Here is a 20,836-nt window from a genome sequence, read left to right as displayed (position 1 = left end):
TTTTCTCCTGATGTATTTGAAGGAGCCCTTCTTGTTCTGTTTTTCTTCCTTTGCCAGCTTCAGTTCCAAAAGGGCTTTAGCCTTCATTCTTGCCTTCCTACAGGCCAACTTTCCTTAAGATTCTCTTGAAATAGCTTTGTTACAGGTAGTCACAATACTTAATTTCTCTAAAAAAATTGTTTTCATAGAGGTTTTTTTGTGCTGAGAATGTATTGCTTTTCAGATGGAGCTCTTGTGAGCCTATGATGATGTTTCCTGCTTTTAATTTCGGCCACTTTTTTAAATTCAGCTTAATATACTGCTGAATTTTTGTCTGCTGCTTCATTGATGGAACTCAGTATAGACAAAAGAGGAGGAATGCTGCTTTGTCATGAGGGAGAGGCTCTAATCCCTCTATTTTAGACCTATGCACGGATACCACTTTCCACATTTCCACAATGAGAAATTGTCACTGAATCACAGTGTCAGAGAATGGTAGGGGTTGGAAGGGGCCTCTGGAGCCCATCCACTCCACCTTCCCTGCTAAGGCAGGTGTGGTTAGAGCAGATTGCACAGGAACGCATCCAGGCAGGTTTTGAAAGCCTTCAGAGAAGGTAATTTTACACCCTCTCTGGGCAGCCTGTTCCAGTGCTCAGTCATCATCCCCAAGGGAAGAAGTTTTTCCTTAAGTTCAAGTACAAAAATGCTGTTTTTTAAGTAATGTAACAGAGATCTGGACTTGCTTCTGCTTTCCCATTTGCTACCCATTCTTATCTGGCATCTTAACTACTACATATTTTCCTTGATCTTGCAAGTCATGTAGTCTAAAACTGCCTGAAGGGAGGCTGTAGCCAGATGGAGGTTGGTCTCTTCTGCCAGACAAGCAGCAACAGAACAAGGGGACACAGTCTCAAGTTGTGCCAGGGGAGGTCTAGGCTGGATGTTAGGAGGAAGTTGTTGCCAGAGAGAGTGATTGGCATTGGAATGGGCTGCCCAGGGAGGTGGTGGAGTTGCCGTCCCTGGAGGCGTTCAAACAAAGGCTGGATGAGACACTTAGTGCCATGGTGTACTTGCTTGGCTAGGGCTGGGTGCTAGGTTGGACTGGATGCTCTTGGAGGTCTCTTCCAACCTGGTTGATTCTATGATTCTGTGTGTTCCACCTCGCCCCATTTCATTTTCCCAGGCTCGGTTGGATAGCTGCTCTCTTCACGTGCATTTGGTTAGTGGTTTTCCATGTTTAACTCCACCTTCAAGGGATGAGGTGACTTAGAATTCTTCACTTATCCTCTCTAAGGGTTACTGGCATTAGTTTTGCAGAAGGACTTGCCAGTTTTGAATTCTTGAGAAGCTTTCCAACAACAGTGTTTATTTCCTGCTATTAAAATTTCATTTGGCTGAAACATGTACAATATTGATGAATGTTACAGGAATGTGTGCAAAATGTACATTTGTGGAACTAAATGTGAGCAGAAGCAAGTGGTGGTAAGATGCTGCAGGAGAAAGGACAAGCAGATGGTGACAGAAACCACTCTTACTGAATTGGTAGTTGCTACTAGTCCAGATCACATGAAGTAGTAGTCTGGTTTGTTTTCCAGTAGGATATGTAGCAGAGTGGAAAATGTTTAATTTGTAGTCTCTACTGATTTAACAGAAGACATATGATAGGATCTAAGGTCTTGTCTTCTCATTGTATCCTTTGTGCTTCGTCCTCCCATATGTGTATAGACTTGTAATTATGGAAGTGGTGTTTATAACAATTAGATTCTCTCTCTATATTACCTAAATAACAGAATTAAAATCCCAGTCTTCATTACTTCATTTTCATTATTGTCTAAACTACACTTAGAGTCAAAAGAACATCAGGGGTGATCAACTGTAGATGAGGAGGGAGGTTATTCTTCCCTTGCACTCAACACTGGTTAGGCCACATCTTGAGTACTGTGCCCAGTTCTGGGCTCCTCAATTCAAGAGAGATGTTGAGATAATGGAATGTGTCCAGAAAAGGGTGACCAACATGGTGAGAGGCCTGGAACACAAACCCTAAGAAGAGAGGCTGAGGGAGTTGGGGGTGTTTAGCCTGGAGAAGAGGAGGCTCAAGGGTGACCTCATTGCTGTCTACAACTACCTGAAGGGAGGCTGTAGGCAGGTGGGGGTTGGTCTCTTCTGCCAGGCAACCAGCAACAGAACAAGGGGACACAGTCTCGAATTGTGTTGGGAGAGGTCTAGGCTGGATGTTAGGAGAAAGCTGTTCTTGAGAGAGAGAGTGATTGGCATTGGAATGGGCTGCCCAGGGAGGTGGTGGAGGCACTGTCCCTGGAGGTGTTCAAGCAAAGACTGGATGAGGCACTTAGTGCCATGGTCTAGTTGATGGGTAAGGGTTGGGTGCTAGGTTGGACTGGATGATCTTGGAGGTCTCTTCCAGCCTGGTTGATTATATAATTCTGTGAACTATGAACATGTGAACTATATACATGTGAAGAGCTTCCAGATCAGCTCCTTAAGATGTGTTGAGTCTGAGGTCCAGACTATACTGATGATACTGAAAGATCATGTCTGAGGGGGGAGTACATCTCTGCTGCTGCCACCCCAGGTAACCGTTGGAGCACAGCTACCAGCAGCACCCTGGGGTCTGGTCTGTCATTCTGAGCAATGAGTACTCTGGTGGTCACTTGCAGTGGGGAAGATCCCAAAGTAAACACAAAACATGCTTAAAGGCAAAGGAGTGGTACATATCTGAAGTAATTGGCTGTAATGCTGCATGACATGGCTTTATGAGCTGTTGTTAAAATAAAACTCAGTTACTCAACACTTCAAATGTTGTTTGAAACTGCATATTATAACAATTCCAGATTTGTTATGTTTCTGCCTTACTGTCTTCCACCTTTCCTTCTCTTTCAATCAAGTGTTGCAGACCCCTGTGTCAGAAATTCAGACAATGACTCTTTTTATCTAGCACTTGCATTCATTATTCATTGTGAGTTGTCAGGCCTGAATTAGAGATAATTAATCTTAGGGAAGTATTTGTAAATTCACAGTTCATGAAGCTCTGTCTCAGCACAGCACTGCTGTGGTGGCAAATAATGTTTGTTGTTGCTGCTCAGTACCATATCTCAATATTTATGTGCATTCAAGTCTTGATTTTGCTTACTAGTTGGTAGATTGATGTTGCAGTGTCCCTGCTTCTGTTCTGCTTTGGCAATACTTGGTGATGTTTTGGGGTTTGTATGGAATTTCAAACAAATAGGTTAAATAGTCATTTAAATGGTGATCCCTCAATGCAGGAGAGATGTTGAGGTGCTGGAATGTGTCCAGAGAAGGGCAACAAAGCTGGTGAGAGGCCTGGAACACAAGCCCTATAAGGAGAGGCTGAGGGAGCTGGAGGTGTTTAGCCTGGAGAAGAGGAGGCTCAGGGATGGCCTCATTGTTGTCTACAACTAGCTGAAGGGAGGTTGTAGCCAGGTGGGAGTTGGTCTCTTCTCCCAGGCAACCAGCAATAGAACAAGGGGACACAGTCTCAAGTTGTGCTGGGGAAAGTATAGGCTGGATGTTAGGAGGAAGTTCATCCCAGAGAGAGTGATTGGCATTGGAATGGGCTGCCCAGGGAGATGGTGGAGTCACTGTCCCTGGAGGTCTTCAAGCAAAGGCTGGATGAGGCACTTAGTGCCATGGTCTAGTTGACTGGCTAGGGCTGGGTGCTAGGTTGGACTGGATGATCTTGGAGGTCTCTTCCAACCTGGTTGATTCTATGATCAGAAAGACTTTTTATCATTTCCAGTAGTGACAAGGAAAGCTTGGAGAAACAATGCACTTTAAAACAAGAGGAATTATGTGGATTCCTAACTTGGCATTTACTTCAGATGGTGAGTTAAATTGGTAGCTGTTAGTTGATCAGATTCAGACTACACTTAGAAGCTAAGGCTTGGTGTCTTCCATCTGGTGGTTAAATGGTTCTAAACCTTGCTATGCCCCTAGCTCTAGTTGCATGTAGGTAAGAACTTCACTCAGAAAATTGACTTATCATAGAATCTACCAGGTTGGAAGAGACCTCCAAGAGCATCCAATCCAACCTGTCAACTAGACCATGGCACTAAGTGCCCATCCAGGCTTTTCTTGAACATCTCCAGGGATGGTGACTCCACCACCTCCCTGGGCAGCCCATTCCAATGCCAATCACTCTCTCTGTGAAGAACTTCTTCCTAACATCCAGCCTATACTTCCCCTGGCACAACTTGAGACTGTGTCCCTTAATCCTAACTGTAAGCCCTAAACCCTACCTGCAAACCTTAACTCTAACCCCAAACACACATACCCATGGAACAGTTTTTACTCTGTCTTAGAGTATCCTAGAAAGAATTCTAAAAATACCAGTATCTCTTGACAATACTTAAAACTATCTGTACTTAAATCTGATATTTCTAGAAGAAAGAGCAATGACTGAAGTCATAATCAGTGCTCACACAGAGGTACTGGAGAAGCCATTGAAGGCAAAGTTACCAGAGATCCCTTAGTTGCTTAGCACACAGAGAGGAATATATTGGAATAGATACAGAGTCATAGAATGATTTAGGTTGGAAAGGGTCTCAAAGATCATCCAGTTCCAACCCCCTGCCATAAGCAGAAACACCTGCTAGAACAGGTTGCTCAAGGCCTCATCCAACCTGGTCTTGAACACCTCCAGGGAGAGGGAGCATCCACAACCTCTTTGGGCAACCTGTGCCAGTGTCTCACCACCCTCACTGTAAAGAACTTCCTTCTAACATCTAGTTTGAATCTCTCCTCTTCCAGTGTTAAACCCATTGCCCTTTGTCCTATCATTACAAGATCTTGTCAATAGTCCCTCCCCAGCCTTCCTGTAGGCCCCTTTCAGATACTGGAAGGCTACTACAAGGTCTCCTCAAAGCCTTCTCTTCTTCAGGGTGAAGAGCCCCAACTCTCCTAGCTTGTTGTCACAGGAGAGGTGCTCCAGCCCTCTGATCATCTTCGTGGCCCTCCTTTCGACTCGCTCCAACATATCCATGTCTGGTTGTCCTTCTGCTTTTCCTTTGCCATTAATTGATCTTCCTATGCTATTAATTACACTAGGACATGAAAAAGAGCTAAAAAAGGGAGTTTTTATTTTACTTATCATTCTTCCTAAGTGGGCAAAATGGATTGCTGAGGGCTTTTAAAATACTCTCTAAAGTCTCTTCAGCTGTATTTGCCTTATTGATTTTAGGATTTCATAGTAATTGCTAGCTGAGGTGTAGTGCTTGCCACAACAAGGTTTATTACATGAGAACTGGCAGATCATAAAAGTGTTTACTGTAATTTTTGCTCATTATTAAGCTTTCACAGCAAAAGGAGTTCCTTTATAGGAATGCTAATCTTGGCATAGTCATGGAAAGTAGAAATGGAGAGAAAATAATTACAGTTTTAAATAAGTGTATTACACTGAGCAGTTTGTGCTGAATAGAGAAACCTATCTCCAGCTTGAATTGCCCTCTGATCCTGACCTCATAAGTGGAGTCAAGAATGGGAATTTATTGCTAGTTTAATGAATGCCCTACCAGTCTAATCAAAATGCAGCCGTGTTTATTGTTAGCCAATTACAGTGATGTTAACACTTGTAGTTTAATTACTGCTACTTTCTGATAATCAATGTCTGGAGCATCATCAGTGTCCTGAGCTCTGCTGGGAGGAGGATGCTGGTGGTGACTCTATGTGGTATTTAGCTGGATGATTTCAAGCAGGCAGTTGTTAATGTTGATCCAAAAGCTTACAGATGTTAGGCCCATTTTGTTAGACCTTTATTGTATCTGGTGTAGTTTCCTTGAGACTGTGCAGCTGCATAAAGCTGAGCCAAGTCTAAACCCAGCTTTGTTACAGCTAATTTGCTCAGCAGCAAGCCATGTTCTGCTAAAGCCAAGCTCAAAACAGTATCACCAAGGTTGGAAGAGACCTCACAGATCATCAAGTGCAACCCTTTACCACAGAGCTCAAGGCTAGACCATGACACCAAGTGCCATGTCCAACCTTGCCTTGAACTGCCCCAGGGACGGCGACTCCACCACCTCCTCGGGCAGCCCATTCCAGTGTCCAATGACTCTCTCAGTGAAGAACTTTCTCCTCACCTCCAGCCTAAATTTCCCCTGGCGCAGCTTGAGGCTGTGTCCTCTTGTTCTGGTGCAGGCTGAGAAGGGTCCAGACAAAAGGCTATGCAGGTCAGGCAGTATATTCCCAGGGCAGTTTGAGGCTGTGCCCAGCCTGCTGACAGCAGTGGCAATGTTGCCGTTATGGGGATGCTGATTGTGTGAGGTAGGTGTGTGCAGCACTCATGCTAGAGGGGAGGAGGCTTGAGCTGACCTTTAAGTTGGCTCACTGAATAATGGTAGTTGAATTTGGACTTGGTCTGCTTGTAAACCTACGTGTTGCTGCAGTTTTGGGGGAAGCACTTGCATGGCTTGATACTGTTCTGTCAATTGCCAGTCTGCTGGTGTGCTAGTTTGAAGCTAGCTAGAATGTTTTGGTGAGAAGGATTATATCATAGGCTATGAAAGAGAAACAGTGGTGACATTTACTTCACTCATAGGCTTGCTGAAATGTATAATAACAAGAAGACAAACATAGTTAAGGGAATTCAAGCACTGCCTGAGCTCTGAGCTGTATTTTCTCTCTAACCTCGCCCTCCATCTCTCTGATTAATCCACTTTGCTTCCTAACCCTCCTGGCCAATCCTCTATTCTTCCCTGGGGCACAAGGCAACATCTGGGGTAAGGTAGAGGGGCAGGAGAAGGTGGAGGGGTGGTTGGGAGCCCCTCCTGGGGACTCAGGTTTCTGGGAGGGCTGTTGTGTTTCTGTATTACCTTTTACCTTGTATATTTCTGTCTATAACTGTATGTACTGTAAGTATCTGCTTGCATGTTGTGCTAGCTGTAAATATAAGCTTCATTCAAATTTCCAGAGCCAGCTGAGTCTAGTCTGGGTGCTTTCTAAAGTGTAGGGGGGGCAGGGAACACCCAAACCATCACAGCTGTAAACCTCAAGCAAAGCAATGTGTCCGGCACAGTCATCTGGTCTGTGGCAGCTTTACCAAACAGATCTCCATGTCATGTCTAATGTTGATGTGCACATCACAGTATCACCAAGGTTGGAAAAGACCTCATAGATCATCAAGTCCAACCCTTTACCACAGAGCTCAAGGCCAGACCATGGCACCAAGTGCCACCTCCAACCTTGCCTTGAACAGCTCCAGGGACGGCGACTCCACCACCTCCCCGGGCAGCCCATTCCAGTGTCCAATGACTCTCTCAGTGAAGAACTTTCTCCTCACCTCCAGCCTAAATTTCCCCTGGCACAGCTTGAGGCTGTGTCCTCTTGTTCTGGTGCTGGCCACCTGAGAGAAGAGAGCAACCTTCTCCTGGCCACAACCCCCCCTCAGGTAGTTGTAGACAGCAATAAGGTCACCCCTGAGCCTCCTCTTCTCCAGGCTAACCAATCCCAGCTCCCTCAGCCTCTCCTCGTAGGGCTGTGCTCAAGGCCTCTCCCCAGCCTCGTTGCCCTTCTCTGGACATGCTCAAGCATCTCAATGTCCCTTGAAAGGATGTTCTTAAAATCTTGCACTGGCAGCTTCCATTTTCCAGTCTAAGACATTCCTCTGGGTTGAGTTGCTCATCTTCTCCTGGTGGAGGTTATTTGTCCTGTTATCCTTGTGTGAGCTGACACGGCTTAGTGTGCTAGGGGCCTCCACTCTGAAGTGCAGTGCTTTGGCAGAATGGAAAGATAATTCATTCAGTAAGAAAAATCTCTGCAAGTTGCTTTGAATCTGGGATGATAGGACCTGGGCTCTTCAGAGGCCATGAACTGAGTGGGGTTTTGTTGTTGTTTTGGGTTCTGGGTTTTCCTTCTCATTCTTGCTGTTGGAGGAGGTGAATGTCTATGAAATGTAAATTCTAGATGTCTGGGGAGTTCTGTAGTCTTGAGGATAGATCTGGCCCAAAGTCTAATGGAGAACTTTAAGAATGCTGTACTGTAAATCTGTATGGTTTGTGTTTGTAAGGATCAAATCAGACTCAGGGTTTTCACTTTTTTTACTGTATTCAGGTAATGTTTGAAATATTCAATTCAGTGACAAATTTGCCACTCAGGAATCGTAGCAAAAGTTTAAGGAGTTGCATTTATGAAACTCAGGTCTCTCCTTTTGTGAGAGGCACTGCATGGTCTGAGCTACTCCAGGCTAATAACAGATTAGAAGTACTGGGAATACCCATTTTATCTTCCCTTCCTATGTCTTACTTCTAGATCCTTCACACTCCTGAGCTTTACTTCTGTCATGTTGTTATTCCTCTATAATTGTGTGTCCCTATCAGAGTCATAGCTTATAAAAAAAAAGGTGCTCAGAAAATGTGCTTGTCTGGGTGAGTAGGGAAATACTCCTGGTGTAGGTGATTTAATCTGCCTTTTGGTAGTCTGGAGCAGTCATTAGCAGGTGCAAATTGCCCTGGTTTTTCACACAGTGAATCTGGAAATTGTGCTTCATGTCATTTCTCCAAGTGTAGGTAACTCATATAAAATTTCAGTCTGCAGCTTTGGCTTCTCCAGGGTGTTTGGAGTTTTCTGGCTGTGTCTAAATTTTGTGTCACTTATAAGGACCATTTTTTTTTGGTCTCATTGCTACCTAGAACTTAACAAAAATGCAAAACTTGAAGATGTGCCCCTATGCCTGCCTGTTGTTTTCTCTGCTCCCTGGTACATGCTTCCTTTGATTGTTCTGGGAGAGGCAGTATGAGGTTGCTCATTTTCTGGGTTCTGAGGTTACAGGGAAGGATCATTATAATTCCTTGCCTTCCTTGCACTCCCTCAGTTAATGTGCTACCTCTGATATTTAGAACTTTCCTAGAAAACTCATTCCTTCCTGACTGTACCCAAATACTAGGGGTTGTAAGTCTGTTGTCCAAACTGCTGAGGAGCGATGGTTCTTTATTCATTCAGAAGTGAGACCTGTAACAGATGCAGGCTGTTTCATCTCTTTCACTGTGTGCCCTTATCCCTCTATGTTTCTGTTAAGGTTCCTCACAGCGTCCTCAAATAATTGCTTCTAGTTCAGTCTCTTTCCTGTCATTCTGCTGTTAATATACAGGTAGTTGTCAGATGGTTTATTCTCGGTAAGCAGTTCTGTTTTCTTCTTTCCTTCCTACTCCTTCTCCCTCATACTAACTACAAGTGGCATTTCAGTTCTTGACTTAGGGATGCCTTTTTGTCAAAAAGTGAATTTTCTATCCACTGCAGGCTGTTTTTTTTTTTTCCCAATGCCAGCTCTGAAGACAGAAGATTGGGCACATGAAGGGAAGCCATGGCTGGTCAAGAGCATGTTGCAACACAAGAGGTTCTGCCTCAACACAAGGGGAACTTCTTTACTGTAAGGGTCACAGAGCACTGGAACAGGCTCCCCAGAGAGGTTGTGGGGTCTCCTTCTCTGGAGACTTTCAAGGCCTGTCTGGATGTGTTCCTTTGTGATCTGTGCCAGATAGTATTGTCCTGCTCTGGCAGGGGGGTTGGACTCGGTGATCTCTTTGGGTCCTTTCCAACCCCTAACCTGCTGTGTGTGTGCTTTGCAAGGACTGTGGTCCGCGGGTGAAGTCTTCACCTCTTTCAGTTGATTAGAATGACAGACTCTCTGCATGTAGTGGCAGGGAAAATGAAGACAAGGTTTAACAGATCATATATGGCCTCTCTGATTTGTGTGAATGTCTTTGTGGAGGATGAAAGGTGGTGTGACTCACATGGGCAGTTATGCAGTCTGTTTAAGAGGACTTTTTACAGAGGTTGGGTAGTCAAAGTGCTGTTAACCCTTGTTTTTGTTTCTGGGGTTGATGCCAAGATAAGAAATACAGGCTGTCAACGGTTGAGCTGTTAATCGTTTTGAGCTGGTGGAACCAGCTACCAGGGATTCTCACAGCACATAATACGTCTTTTCCTGGAGACTGTCTAGACAGAAACAAAACCTACAACTGTCTGCAACTACCTGAAAGGAGGTTGTAGCCAGATAAGGGTTGGTCTCTTCTGCCAGGCAACCAGAGACAGAACAAGAGGACACAGTCTCAAGCTGCACCAGGGGAGGTTTAGACTGGATGTTATGAAGAAGTTCTTCACAGAGAGAAGGCATTGGAATGAAGTCATCATCCCTGGAAGTGTTTAGAGGCTGGATATGGCACTTGGTGCTGTGGTTTAGTTGACTAGATGATGTTGGGTGATAGGTTGCACTCTGTGATCTCCAACATCACAGTATCACAGTATCATCAGGGTTGGAAGAGACCTCACAGATCATCAAGTCCAATCTTTTCCAACCTGGTCGATTCTGTGATGTGCATTGGAAATAGATAAATGGAAAAGGTAATCTCATAAATACTGTACCAATGACTAAAACTGATACTGTCCCTATCCTTCTGAAGAGCTCAAAATATAGTAGACAGGCCATTTAAGTTGATAAGATGCCCCTTAGGTGTGTTTTTCATGTGTTTGTGTGTTGTTTAGGGTGGTTTTCTCTGTTTGCTTTTCTCTATTTTGGGGTTTTGTTTTGGTTTTGTATGTATTGGTTTGGTTCTTTGTATTCAGAAAGAAATGAGAGAGGAAGGGTTCCTGCAAGTAACACATGGGTTATTTCTAAGGGAAATAGTAGGTGGCATTGCATGGAGATGCACAGCTGAGGAAGTGAAGTGAGGAGGGGACCCAAAGGTGGTTAGAAAAGGGAGCGAAAATATGAAGACATTAAATATGAGTGTGTAGAATGTAGCAGGAAAAAGTTAGGTGGCTAACCTCAGGGGGCAGACATGAGGTTCATTGCAAAGTAATTTGGAACAGATAGGGAGTTGGGGGAAAAAATGAAGAGGAGAGGTGTCTAACTGTAAAAGGCTGTAAAAGTCAAGGTGACAGATGAGGGCTTGGGAAAAAAAAGTGCTTTAGTAAACAAATTACAGAACCCAAATCACTTTGCTTGCTGAAGGGAAGGAAATGGGAGAGAAAGAATTGGAGGTGACAATGATGTTTTGATCCTGAGAGAGTAGAAAAAGAAACTAGCAAGAGGCTAAGGAGGAAGAGGCATGCTCAGTACTGTTTGTGCTTGTGACATGGCAGAAATGGGATTAGAAGCAGCTTGAAGGAAATGTGCCCAACTACTGCTGTGTGTTTGAACAGATAGGTGGAGGTGGCACTTAAGTCACTGGAAAACTTGAACTTACAATTGACTTGTTTCCTACAAGGTTAAACGAATCAATTAAGCAGTAAATTGGAGAGCAGAAATATTTCCTATTGCAATGCTACTTCTTGCCATAAAGTTAATAACTTAAGTTTCATTGTGTGAAATAATAATGATCATTCACTTTGCTCTGTTTTTATCACTTGGTAAAAACATCTCATTTCTTCTGTGCAGATATTTGACTTGATGGATGCCAAAGCCCGTGCTGACTGCATTAAAGAAATAGATCTTCTTAAGGTAAAGGATTTGTTTAGGAGTTGTGCAGCCATTGTCAGAGCATGTTAAGGTTTTCATAGCAATACTTGTGGTGCCCACTATTACCTGTTTGGAGGCCACACTTAAGGAATTTTGTATCCTTTATTGCTGGCAAATAGACATTGAGAAGTAAATCCTTAGAGAAAAATGGGCAACTTTTCAAGTAGAGGTAAAGCTGCAGTACTGTAAACAGCTGTGTCCTATGTAAAGCCAAATAGTGACTGTGCTGTTTCAGCTAGCAGTTTGGCATGCTGTTGCAGAGATACCTGGCAATATTTTGAAGCAAAATTCCTCTAAACCAACAAGTTTTCTCATCGTGTTGATCCTGAAATGCCATCATGCTCTTGCAAAGTGTGTATCTGTAATTGCTTCTTTGTGTATCATACTGACTGGATAGGGCTGGGTGCTAGGTTGGACTGGATAATCTTGGAGGTCTCTTCCAACCTGGTTGATTCTATGATTCTAAAGGATTTGTTTAGAAGTTGTGCAGCCATTGTCAGAGCATGTTAAGGTTTTCATAGCAATACTTGTGGTGCCCACTATTACCCATCTGGAGGCCACACTTAAGGAATTTTGTATTCTTTATTGCTGTCAAATAGACATTGAGAAGTAAATCCTTAGAGAGAAATGGGCAGCTTTTCAAGTAGAAGTTTCTGGTAAAGCTGCAGTACTGTAAACAGCTGTGTCCTATGTAAAGCCAAATAGTGACTGTGCTGTTTCAGCTAGCAGTTTGGCATGCTGTTGCAGAGATAACTGGCAATACTTTGAAGCAAAATTCCTCTAAACCCGCAACTTTTCTCATCATGTTGATCCTGAAATGCCATCATGCTCTTGCAAAGTGTGTATCTGTAATTGCTTCTTTGTGTATCATACTGAAATAGATTTTTAGGGATTGTTTTGTTTGCCTAAATAAGAACATTTCATTTGTCAGTCTTAAAAGGTAAGATGTGCTCCGTGCTAAAATGTGCATTATTTTTCTGCTTCCTTAGCAACTGAATCATCCAAATGTAATTAAATATTATGCCTCGTTTATTGAAGACAATGAACTGAACATAGTGTTGGAATTAGCTGATGCTGGAGATCTTTCCAGAATGATAAAGGTAAGAATTAACTTTTTTTGGGAAAAAAAAAATGCTAGTAATGTTCAACTTCTTCTACTTTTCATTCTTTGTACACTTGGAGAATTGTGGAGAAAAGTGGAGTGTTTATACTGATGTCCTGCCTCACCAACCTGATCTCCTTTTATGATCAGGTTACCTGCCTGGTGAATGTGGGGCAGGCTGTGGATGTAGTCTACTTGGACTTCAGCAAAGCCTTTGACACTGTCTGCCACAAGAAGCTCCTAGCCAAGCTGGCAGCTCATGGTTTGGACAGATTCACTCTGTGCTGGATCAAGAACTGGCTGGATGGCAGAGCCCAGAGAGTGGTGGTGAATGGTGCCACATCCAGTTGGCAGCTGTCACTAGTGGTGTTCCCCAAGGATCAGTGCTGGGCCCAGTCCTGTTCAATATCTTTATTGATGATCTGGACGAGGGCATTGAGTCCAGCATCAGTAAGTTTGCAGTTGACACCAAGCTAGGAGCAGGTGTTGATCTGTTGGAAGGTAGGAGAGCCCTGCAGAGGGACCTGGACAGGCTGGATGGGTGGGCAGAGGCCAATGGGATGAGATTTAACAAGGCCAAGTGCAGGCTTCTGCACTTTGGACACAACAACCCCAAGCAGCGCTATAGGCTGGGGACTGAGTGGCTGGAGAGCAGCCAGCCAGAGAGGGACCTGGGGGTACTGGTAGATAGTAGGCTGAAGATGAGGCAGCAGTGTGCCCAGGTGGCCAAGAGAGCCAATGGCATCCTGGCTTGGATCAGGAGCAGTGTGGCCAGTAGGACAAGGGAGGTTATTCTTGCCCTGTACTCAGCACTGGTCAGGCCACACCTTGAGTGCTGTGTCCAGTTCTGGGCTCCTCAATTCAAGAGAGATGTTGAGGTGCTGGAACATGTCCAGAGAAGGGCAACAAAGCTGGTGAGGGGCCTGGAGCACAAATCCTATGAGGAGAGGTTGAGGGAGCTGGGCCTGTTTAGCCTGGAGAAGAGGAGGCTCAGGGGTGATCTTATTACTGTCTACAACTACCTGAAGGGGCATTGTAGCCAGGTGGGGGGTGGCCTCTTCTCCCAGGCAACCAGCAATAGAACAAGGGGACACAGTCTCAAGTTGTGCCAGGGTAGGTCTAGGCTGGATATTAGGAAGAAGTTCTTCACAGAGAGAGTGATTGGCATTGGAATGGGCTGCCCAGGGAGGTGGTGGAGGCACCGTCCCTGGGGGTCTTCAAGAAAAGACTGGATGAGGCACTTAGTGCCATGGTCTGGTTGATTGGTTAGGGCTGGGTGCTAGGTTGGACTGGATGATCTTGGAGGTCTCTTCCAACCAGGCTGATTCTATGAATCTATGATTCTATGTTTTATTGCATGTGGCCAGTGTTGATGCCTATGGAAGTGTTTTTAACACATAACTAGGCTGAAATCCCAGGATGTTAGGGGTTGGAAGGGACCTCTGTAGATTGAATCCAACTGCCCTGTCAGAGCAGGACCACAGAATATAGTGCATGTTGCACATCTAGATGGGTCTTGAAATTTCATCTCCAGAGAAGGAGGCTCCACAACCTCACTAGGGAGCCTGTTCCAGTGCTCTGTTACTCTTACATCAAAGAAGCTCTTCCTCATGTTGAGGTGGAACATACTGTATTGTAGTTTACATCCATTGCTGCTTGCCCTATCCCAGGGCACAAGTGAGCAGAGGCTGTCCCTGTGCCTTCCTTCCTGACCCCCATCCCTCAGATATTTATAGACATTTATTAGATCCTGCCCTCTCTGCCTTTTCCTCTCCAGACTAAGCAGCCTCAGGGCTCTCAGCCTTTCCTCATCAGGCAATGCTCCAGTCCCTTCATCATCCTTGTAGCCCTCCCTTGGACTCTGTCCAGTAGCTCCCTGTCTCTCTTGAGCTGGGGAGCCCCAAACTGGATGCAGTATTCCAGGTGGGGCCTCACTAGGGCAGAGTAGAGGGGGAGGACAACCTCCCTTGATCTGCTGGACTCACTCTTCTTAATGCCTCCCAGGATATCATTAGGCTTTTTGGCCACAAGGGCACGTTTCTGTCTCAGGGATATAATAACAGCCCTGGGGAAAAAAAAGATTAAAAGCTGTAAAGCACTGTCTCCACCATTTAGGACAGAATGTTATCACAACATTCCTGATTTATGGCACAACTGCATTTTTGTGTTCCACTATTCTCTTCTCTCTAGTAGTGGTGAAAATGGAGAAAGGCTGGTGTCTGAAAGCGTAACGTGGGGTGTGGTGAGAGCTCTGAATAGCAACATTAATAAACAATACTGATTTTGGAAAATCTCATCTCACATCAATTAATTTCCCCTCCCCAACACCCATCTAGTCTGTTATTGTACTGCTCTCCAAAGTGTCACTGGCACTCATTTAAAAGCAAGGGAGAAACTGGTGCCTCTAAATACACTTTCCTGGAGAGAAGCTACTTCCTGATGTTTTAGCCTGTGATCAACATATGGTCAAACACCAGTATGTTTATTATGTTGATTCCTATAGCCAAAGTTTTCACATAGTTTGAGGTCTTTAAAGATCTCTATTTCAGGAACCAAAAGAGGCAATCCCACAAAGAAAATGAAACTTTAGCTGCCAGGTGTTGAGTGCTCTCTGCCAATTAGGCTCCTTTAAAAGCATGGTATGGACAATCCTGCTGCCCTGTAGCGCTGTATCTTTGGGAAGTGCTGACTGCTGCTTTTGGAGAAGATTAATAGCTCTTTGGGATGAATGAAAAATGTTACATCTCCTTTCACTTGTGTGCAGAATTCCATTGATTCAGACTCCCATTGTGGGTAGTCCAAAGGATTGCACAGAAGGTTAGAAATCTAGTTGTAGGTGTACCTGCTCGCTGCAGGGTGTGGTGGACAAGGTGATCTCGGTGCCATGGTCTAGTTGACTGGATAGGACTGGGTGCTAGGTTGGACTGGATGATCTTGGAGGTCTCTTCCAACCTGGTTGATTCTATGATTCTGTTCTATGTAAGTTTCTTCTAGATCTTGAGCTTCAGTTGGTAGCCATTTCAGCAAACAGAATAAAGGTGAAAAGATCTTTCATATCTGGTTGAGAAGTGAAAAGTGATTATGCAGTATGGGTTAATTGCTCTGTCTTGTGGTTTCAAAATGCCTCTTCTTCAGCTAATTGGAAAACCTTACCCAATACCTGTTACCTAACCTTTGGATTCTGAAACGGTTACTAACTTTTAACTAGTTTTTTTACCCTGATTTGCCATCTGGCAACTACTTAACCTCTTTCCCTGCCTTTTTATAACACTGAGGCTTGGGTGAAGCCTTTGGTGCGCTTCCTTGTGTGCACATGAGGGTTATTGTGGTCAACACAGCACAACTCTGGGGACAAACAGTGCCAGTCCATTAGCATTGAGTCAGTAACAGCCAGGCATGGAACAGAGTTCTGCCATTTAGCTTAGGACCTACTTGAGTAGAAAATGTTAATTTCTTACTTAATGACTTGCATACAGATCTTCTTGGAGCTTTTGAAGGACATTCCCATCCAGAGTGATAATTGTAAGGTAGGATAGTAAAGCTGTTGGTTTTAAACAGGTTGGCAGTGTTCTGTTAATATTTATACCCAAATCAGGTGTTTTTCTCCAACTCATGAATTATTAATTCTGTGAGCTTACATTTCATAAAACATAAAGAAAGGTTTGTCTTTGCTTTTGAATGCTCAGTTTTGACACAACAGTTATTAACAGGAGTACTCTGTGACAGATTCCCTTATGGCATATCTGGTCTTATGACCTATTGAAGCTTTTTCTCCTGTTTTGTTATTTTTAATGCATTTTTTTGTCTTATATTTTGTTTAATTTTAAAGCCAGTGTGTGAATAATGACTTCTTCCGTGCAGTTTGCCTCATTACACCTTGTCCAAGTCGGTGGGTATTTCTTACAGGCTGGATCTTGGAGGCACTTTGTGATTGTCCTCTTAACACAGGGATCATGTTTAATGTAGCAAACTTAGATTGCCATTTGATGTTAATGACAGCCTATCAGGCTATGATTAAATATGGATGAGGTGTCATAACACACTCTGTCTTTATGCTGCTGGTGGAGGAAATGATTTGGTAGACTTCTTGGACAGTATGAGTTTGTGTGCAGTTGTATAATGTCTTCTTAAAGAAGCGTTTTAGGAATTGCCTGAAAAATAAATAATATAGAATCATAGAATCAACCAGGTTGGAAGAGACCTCCAAGATCATCCAGTCCTACCTATCAAACAGCCCTAGCCAGTCAACTAGACCATGGCACTAAATGCCTCATCCAGTCTTTGCTTGAACACCTCCAGGGACGGTGCCTCCACCACCTCCCTGGGCAGCCCATTCCAATGCCAATCACTCTCTCTGGCAACAACTTCCTCCTAACATCCAGCTTGTTCCTCCCCCAGCACAACCTGAGACTGTGTCCCCTTGTTCTATTGCTGGTTGCCTGGCAGAAGAGACCAACCCCAACCTGGCTATAGCCTCCCTTCAGGTAGTTGTAGACAGCAATGAGGTCCCCCCTGAGCCTCCTCTTCTCCAGGCTAAACACCCCCAGCTCCCTCAGCCTCTCCTCATAGGGTTTGTGTTCCAGGCCTCTCACCAGCTTTGTTGCCCTTCTCTGGACATGTTCCAGCACCTCAACATCTCTCTTGAACTGAGGAGCCCAGAACTGGACACAGGACTCAAGGTGTGGCCTGAGCAGTGTTGAGTACAGGGGAAGAATAACCTCCCTTGTCCTACTGGCTACACTGTACCTGATGCAGACCAGGATGCCATTGGCTCTCTTGGCCACCTGGGCACACTGCTGCCTCATCTTCAGCTACTAACTATCAGCACCCCCCCAATCTCTTTCTTCCTGGCTGCTCTGAGCCACTCTGTCCCCAGCCTGTAGCACTGCTTGGGATTGTTGTGGCCAAAGTGTAGAACTCTGCACTTGGCCTTGTTAAATCTGTCTCATTGGCCTCTGCCCACCCATCCAGCCTGTCAGGGTCTCTCTGCAGGACTCTCCTACCTTGTAAGAGTATGGAAGCTTCCTAGCAGAAGGGCTGCCTGTCACACTACTGAAGGAAACAGCCATGTTGTGTTACTGAAAGAAAACAATGTGCTTTGGTTTCCAGTGTTTTGTTAGAATGCTTTCAGACGTTGGTGGAAGATGTTGAGGCACCCCTTGGTACTAGGCTTGTGTGATTTGTAGGGAGGATCAGTTTGGGGTTTGAAATTGTAAATGGCCACAGCTTGAATGACACTGAAACCAGTGTTGGTGTGAGGGAAAACTGCTTAACTAGTTTACTTGGGTGTTTGTTATGACATTATTGGCACATCAGAGAATACTTACAAAGCTGCTGTGCCTTGCAATGCACCTTAACGAGTTCTTTAGTTCCTCTCTTAATGAACCACATCCTTGCTGCCCAGCTTTTATGCCACCCCTCTTGTTACCTGGGAATAATGCTGTCTTTGTCCCTATTGAGTAGACAACTAAGGAAATTCACTGGCTTGGTGTATTCAGAGGGATTCTAAGAGAACTCATACAGTCTGCTGTATGTATCCTCACCCCATTACCCCCTCCTTTCCCTCCAGCACTCCTCCCCCCCCAAAAAAAGCTGTGCATTGATATTGGAGGTATGTCATGTGCTCTCTGTCCCTTTCTGTAGTTTAGTATGTACCTACACAGATGTTATCCACTTTACCTTAGCTAAACTTTTAAATTGTCTCTGTCACAGGGCAGTGTTTCAGTACAGCCTCCATTTTCGAAAGCAGGAGGATCCAAAATTGAGGATTTCTCACCTTGCAGCTTGTTATAGCTTGGTAGAATCCTTGGGTGTGGCATATCAATAATAATTGGAGGCAAACATTGTCAGCTAGAGAGAAGTCCTTGCATTTGGCTTACAGTTGGTTTTGCACTAGAATATGGACCTTGGTACTGTAACCCTCATTTAGGAGTGGAGAAAGAAGGAAGAAGTCTTGATTTGCTGTGACTTAGGCTGCTGGATGCTGTTACATCAAAGATTCTACAAGGAGGTGATGATGAACAGTTGTGCTAGTTCCTTGTTCTTGTGGCTTGTGGTTTATGGATGCCTGTAGTCTATGGATGGTCATGGAACTGTGGAAAAGTACCAAGGCTAAGGGGAGTTCATGAGAACTCCTTCTCTTCCCTGGTAGTACCATCTCCTTCTGCAATACAGAAATATCTTGTAAGGCAACTTTGAGGCTTATATCCTTTTCCTTAGTCATGGTTGTCCTTCACCACAGACAGTGACAGGGCAAAAATTGTTCTGTGGACTCAATGGTTTGTGATTCTTAATTGTCTTTTTTTGTAAAGCAACAGATGCTACAGTGAATGAAGTTAAATACCATAAATGAAGAAGGATCTACTAAATGCATTAATCAAGAAAATATGTTACAAGGATTCAGTAAAAAGAGCTAGTTAGTAAAGTCTGTGCTGAAGGTGGTGAAACAAAACAAATTGAGCTATCTTGGAAGAATAACCACCATATTATTCAAGAAAACACAGGATGTTATTAGAAAGGCTTGTGAGAAGGGATGTTATCAAGGCACTAAAATATCATGGAATCAGCCAGGTTGGAAGAGACCTCCAAGATCATCCAGGCCAACCTAGCACCCAGCCCTAGCCAGTCAACTAGACCATGACACTAAGTGCCTCATCCAGGCTTTGCTTGAACACCTCCAGGGACAGCAACTCCACCATCTCCCTGGGCAGCCCATTCCAATGCCAATCAGTCTCTCTGTGAGGAACTTCCTCCTAACATCCAGCCTAGACATCCCCTGGCACAACTTGAGACTGTGTCCCCTTGTTCCATTGCTGGTTTCCTGGCAGAAGAGACCAACCCCCACCTGGCTACAGCCTCCCTTCAGGTAGTTGTAGACAGCAATGAGGTCTCCCCTGAGACTCCTCTTCTCCAGGCTAAACACCCCCAGCTCCCTCAGCCTCTCCTCACAGGGCTGTTTTCCAGGCATCTCACCAGCTTTGTCGCCCTTCTCTGGACACATTCCAGTATCTCTATCATCCACAAACTTCTGACTATTTTATTTCATACTTTTGGTGATTCTGGCAAATAATCTTAGCACAAGTGCAAACTTTAAACTGATTATGTCACACAGATCTTAAGTTAGTAATGTTTTGGGAAGGAGCATGAAAGCTTTCATCGATAAAATCTGAAGATATATTTGCAACTTTCTCCAGCTAGATGGAAAATAATGTGAATTCTACCAAATGCCACCTAGGTAGCTCACTCACTCCTCAGAGAGTGCTTTAGAGTAATACAGAACTTTAAATATAAAACCATGCTATAATTAGGTAAAGTAGGAGAAGTATTTTGAAACTCAACAGTATGAAGTTTGTGTTGATGTCTCAAGCTTCTCTAGTTGGGAACAGTGCATTCTTTGTCCTTAAACATTTAACTTGGTTGTTATAGGACTGGCAAGGTCCAGGATTAGTCACTTCTTTCCAAGCAACATAATGCATATTTAAATTGCTTGTTGGAGTAGGTGGAGATCTGCTTAGACTTGTTTAAAATCTGATTGATTATCATTCTGATATTTCACCAGTGGTGGATATTTTGGGCTTCACCATGTGAAACTGCATCAGACAGTTTCCCTTCTCCACATAGTCTGGGATGCTGATCCTCCCTTTTTTTCCCTATGCCAAAATATATTACCATTGAGCTTACTTGGGAGTTTATTTGTAGTATGAGGTGCCATAATGCAGTCTGTCTTCATGCTGCTGGTGGAGGAAATGATTTGGTAGACTTCTTGGACAGTATGAGTTGAAGTGTGTAGATGTATAATGTCTTCTTAAAGAAGTGCTTTTAAAATTGCTTGGAAAATAAATAATATAGAATCACAGAATCAGCCAGATTGGAAGAGACCTCCGAGATCATCCAGTCCAACCTAGCACCCAGCCCTAGCCAGTCAACTAGACCATGGCACTAAGTGCCTCATCCAAGCTTTGCTTGAACACCTCCAGGGATGGCAACTCCACCACCTCCCTGGGCAGCCCATTCCAATGCCAATCACTCTCTTTGTGAAGAATTTCCTCCTAACATCCATCCTATACCTCCTCCAGCACAACTTGAGACTGTGTCCCCTTGTTCTGTTGCTGGTTGCCTGGGAGGAGAGACCAACCCCCACCTGGCTACAGCCTCCCGTCAGGCAGTTATAGACAGCTGTAGTCAGTACTCTAGTCAGTACTCTGGGGTTAACTAACTTGCCTATGCTGCGTTAGAGGACAACTTGCTCTTTCCAAAGGCTTAAAGGGTGG

At 44.3% G+C, this 20,836-nt stretch overlaps 1 protein-coding gene across 4 annotated transcripts in view; it reads left to right on the top strand.

Moving 5' to 3' along the window:
• Positions 1–20,836, top strand: part of NEK7 (NIMA related kinase 7) — a 91,608-nt gene that overhangs the window by 26,179 nt on the left and 44,593 nt on the right. For all 4 annotated transcript variants that reach the window (XR_010303035.1, XM_064147134.1, XM_064147132.1 and 1 more), the window contains 2 exons: positions 11,384–11,446; positions 12,454–12,564. Coding sequence is in view for 3 of the 4 variants with exons in the window: in XM_064147134.1 (XP_064003204.1) it covers positions 11,384–11,446; positions 12,454–12,564 (174 nt within the window). In the remaining variant the exon portion in view is untranslated. The remainder of the gene's footprint in view (positions 1–11,383; positions 11,447–12,453; positions 12,565–20,836) is intronic.

This window comes from Pogoniulus pusillus, chromosome 8 (assembly GCF_015220805.1).
Source record: "Pogoniulus pusillus isolate bPogPus1 chromosome 8, bPogPus1.pri, whole genome shotgun sequence".
Taxonomy (NCBI): Eukaryota; Metazoa; Chordata; class Aves; order Piciformes; family Lybiidae; genus Pogoniulus; species Pogoniulus pusillus.
This window is presented reverse-complemented; position numbering and strand designations above follow the sequence as displayed.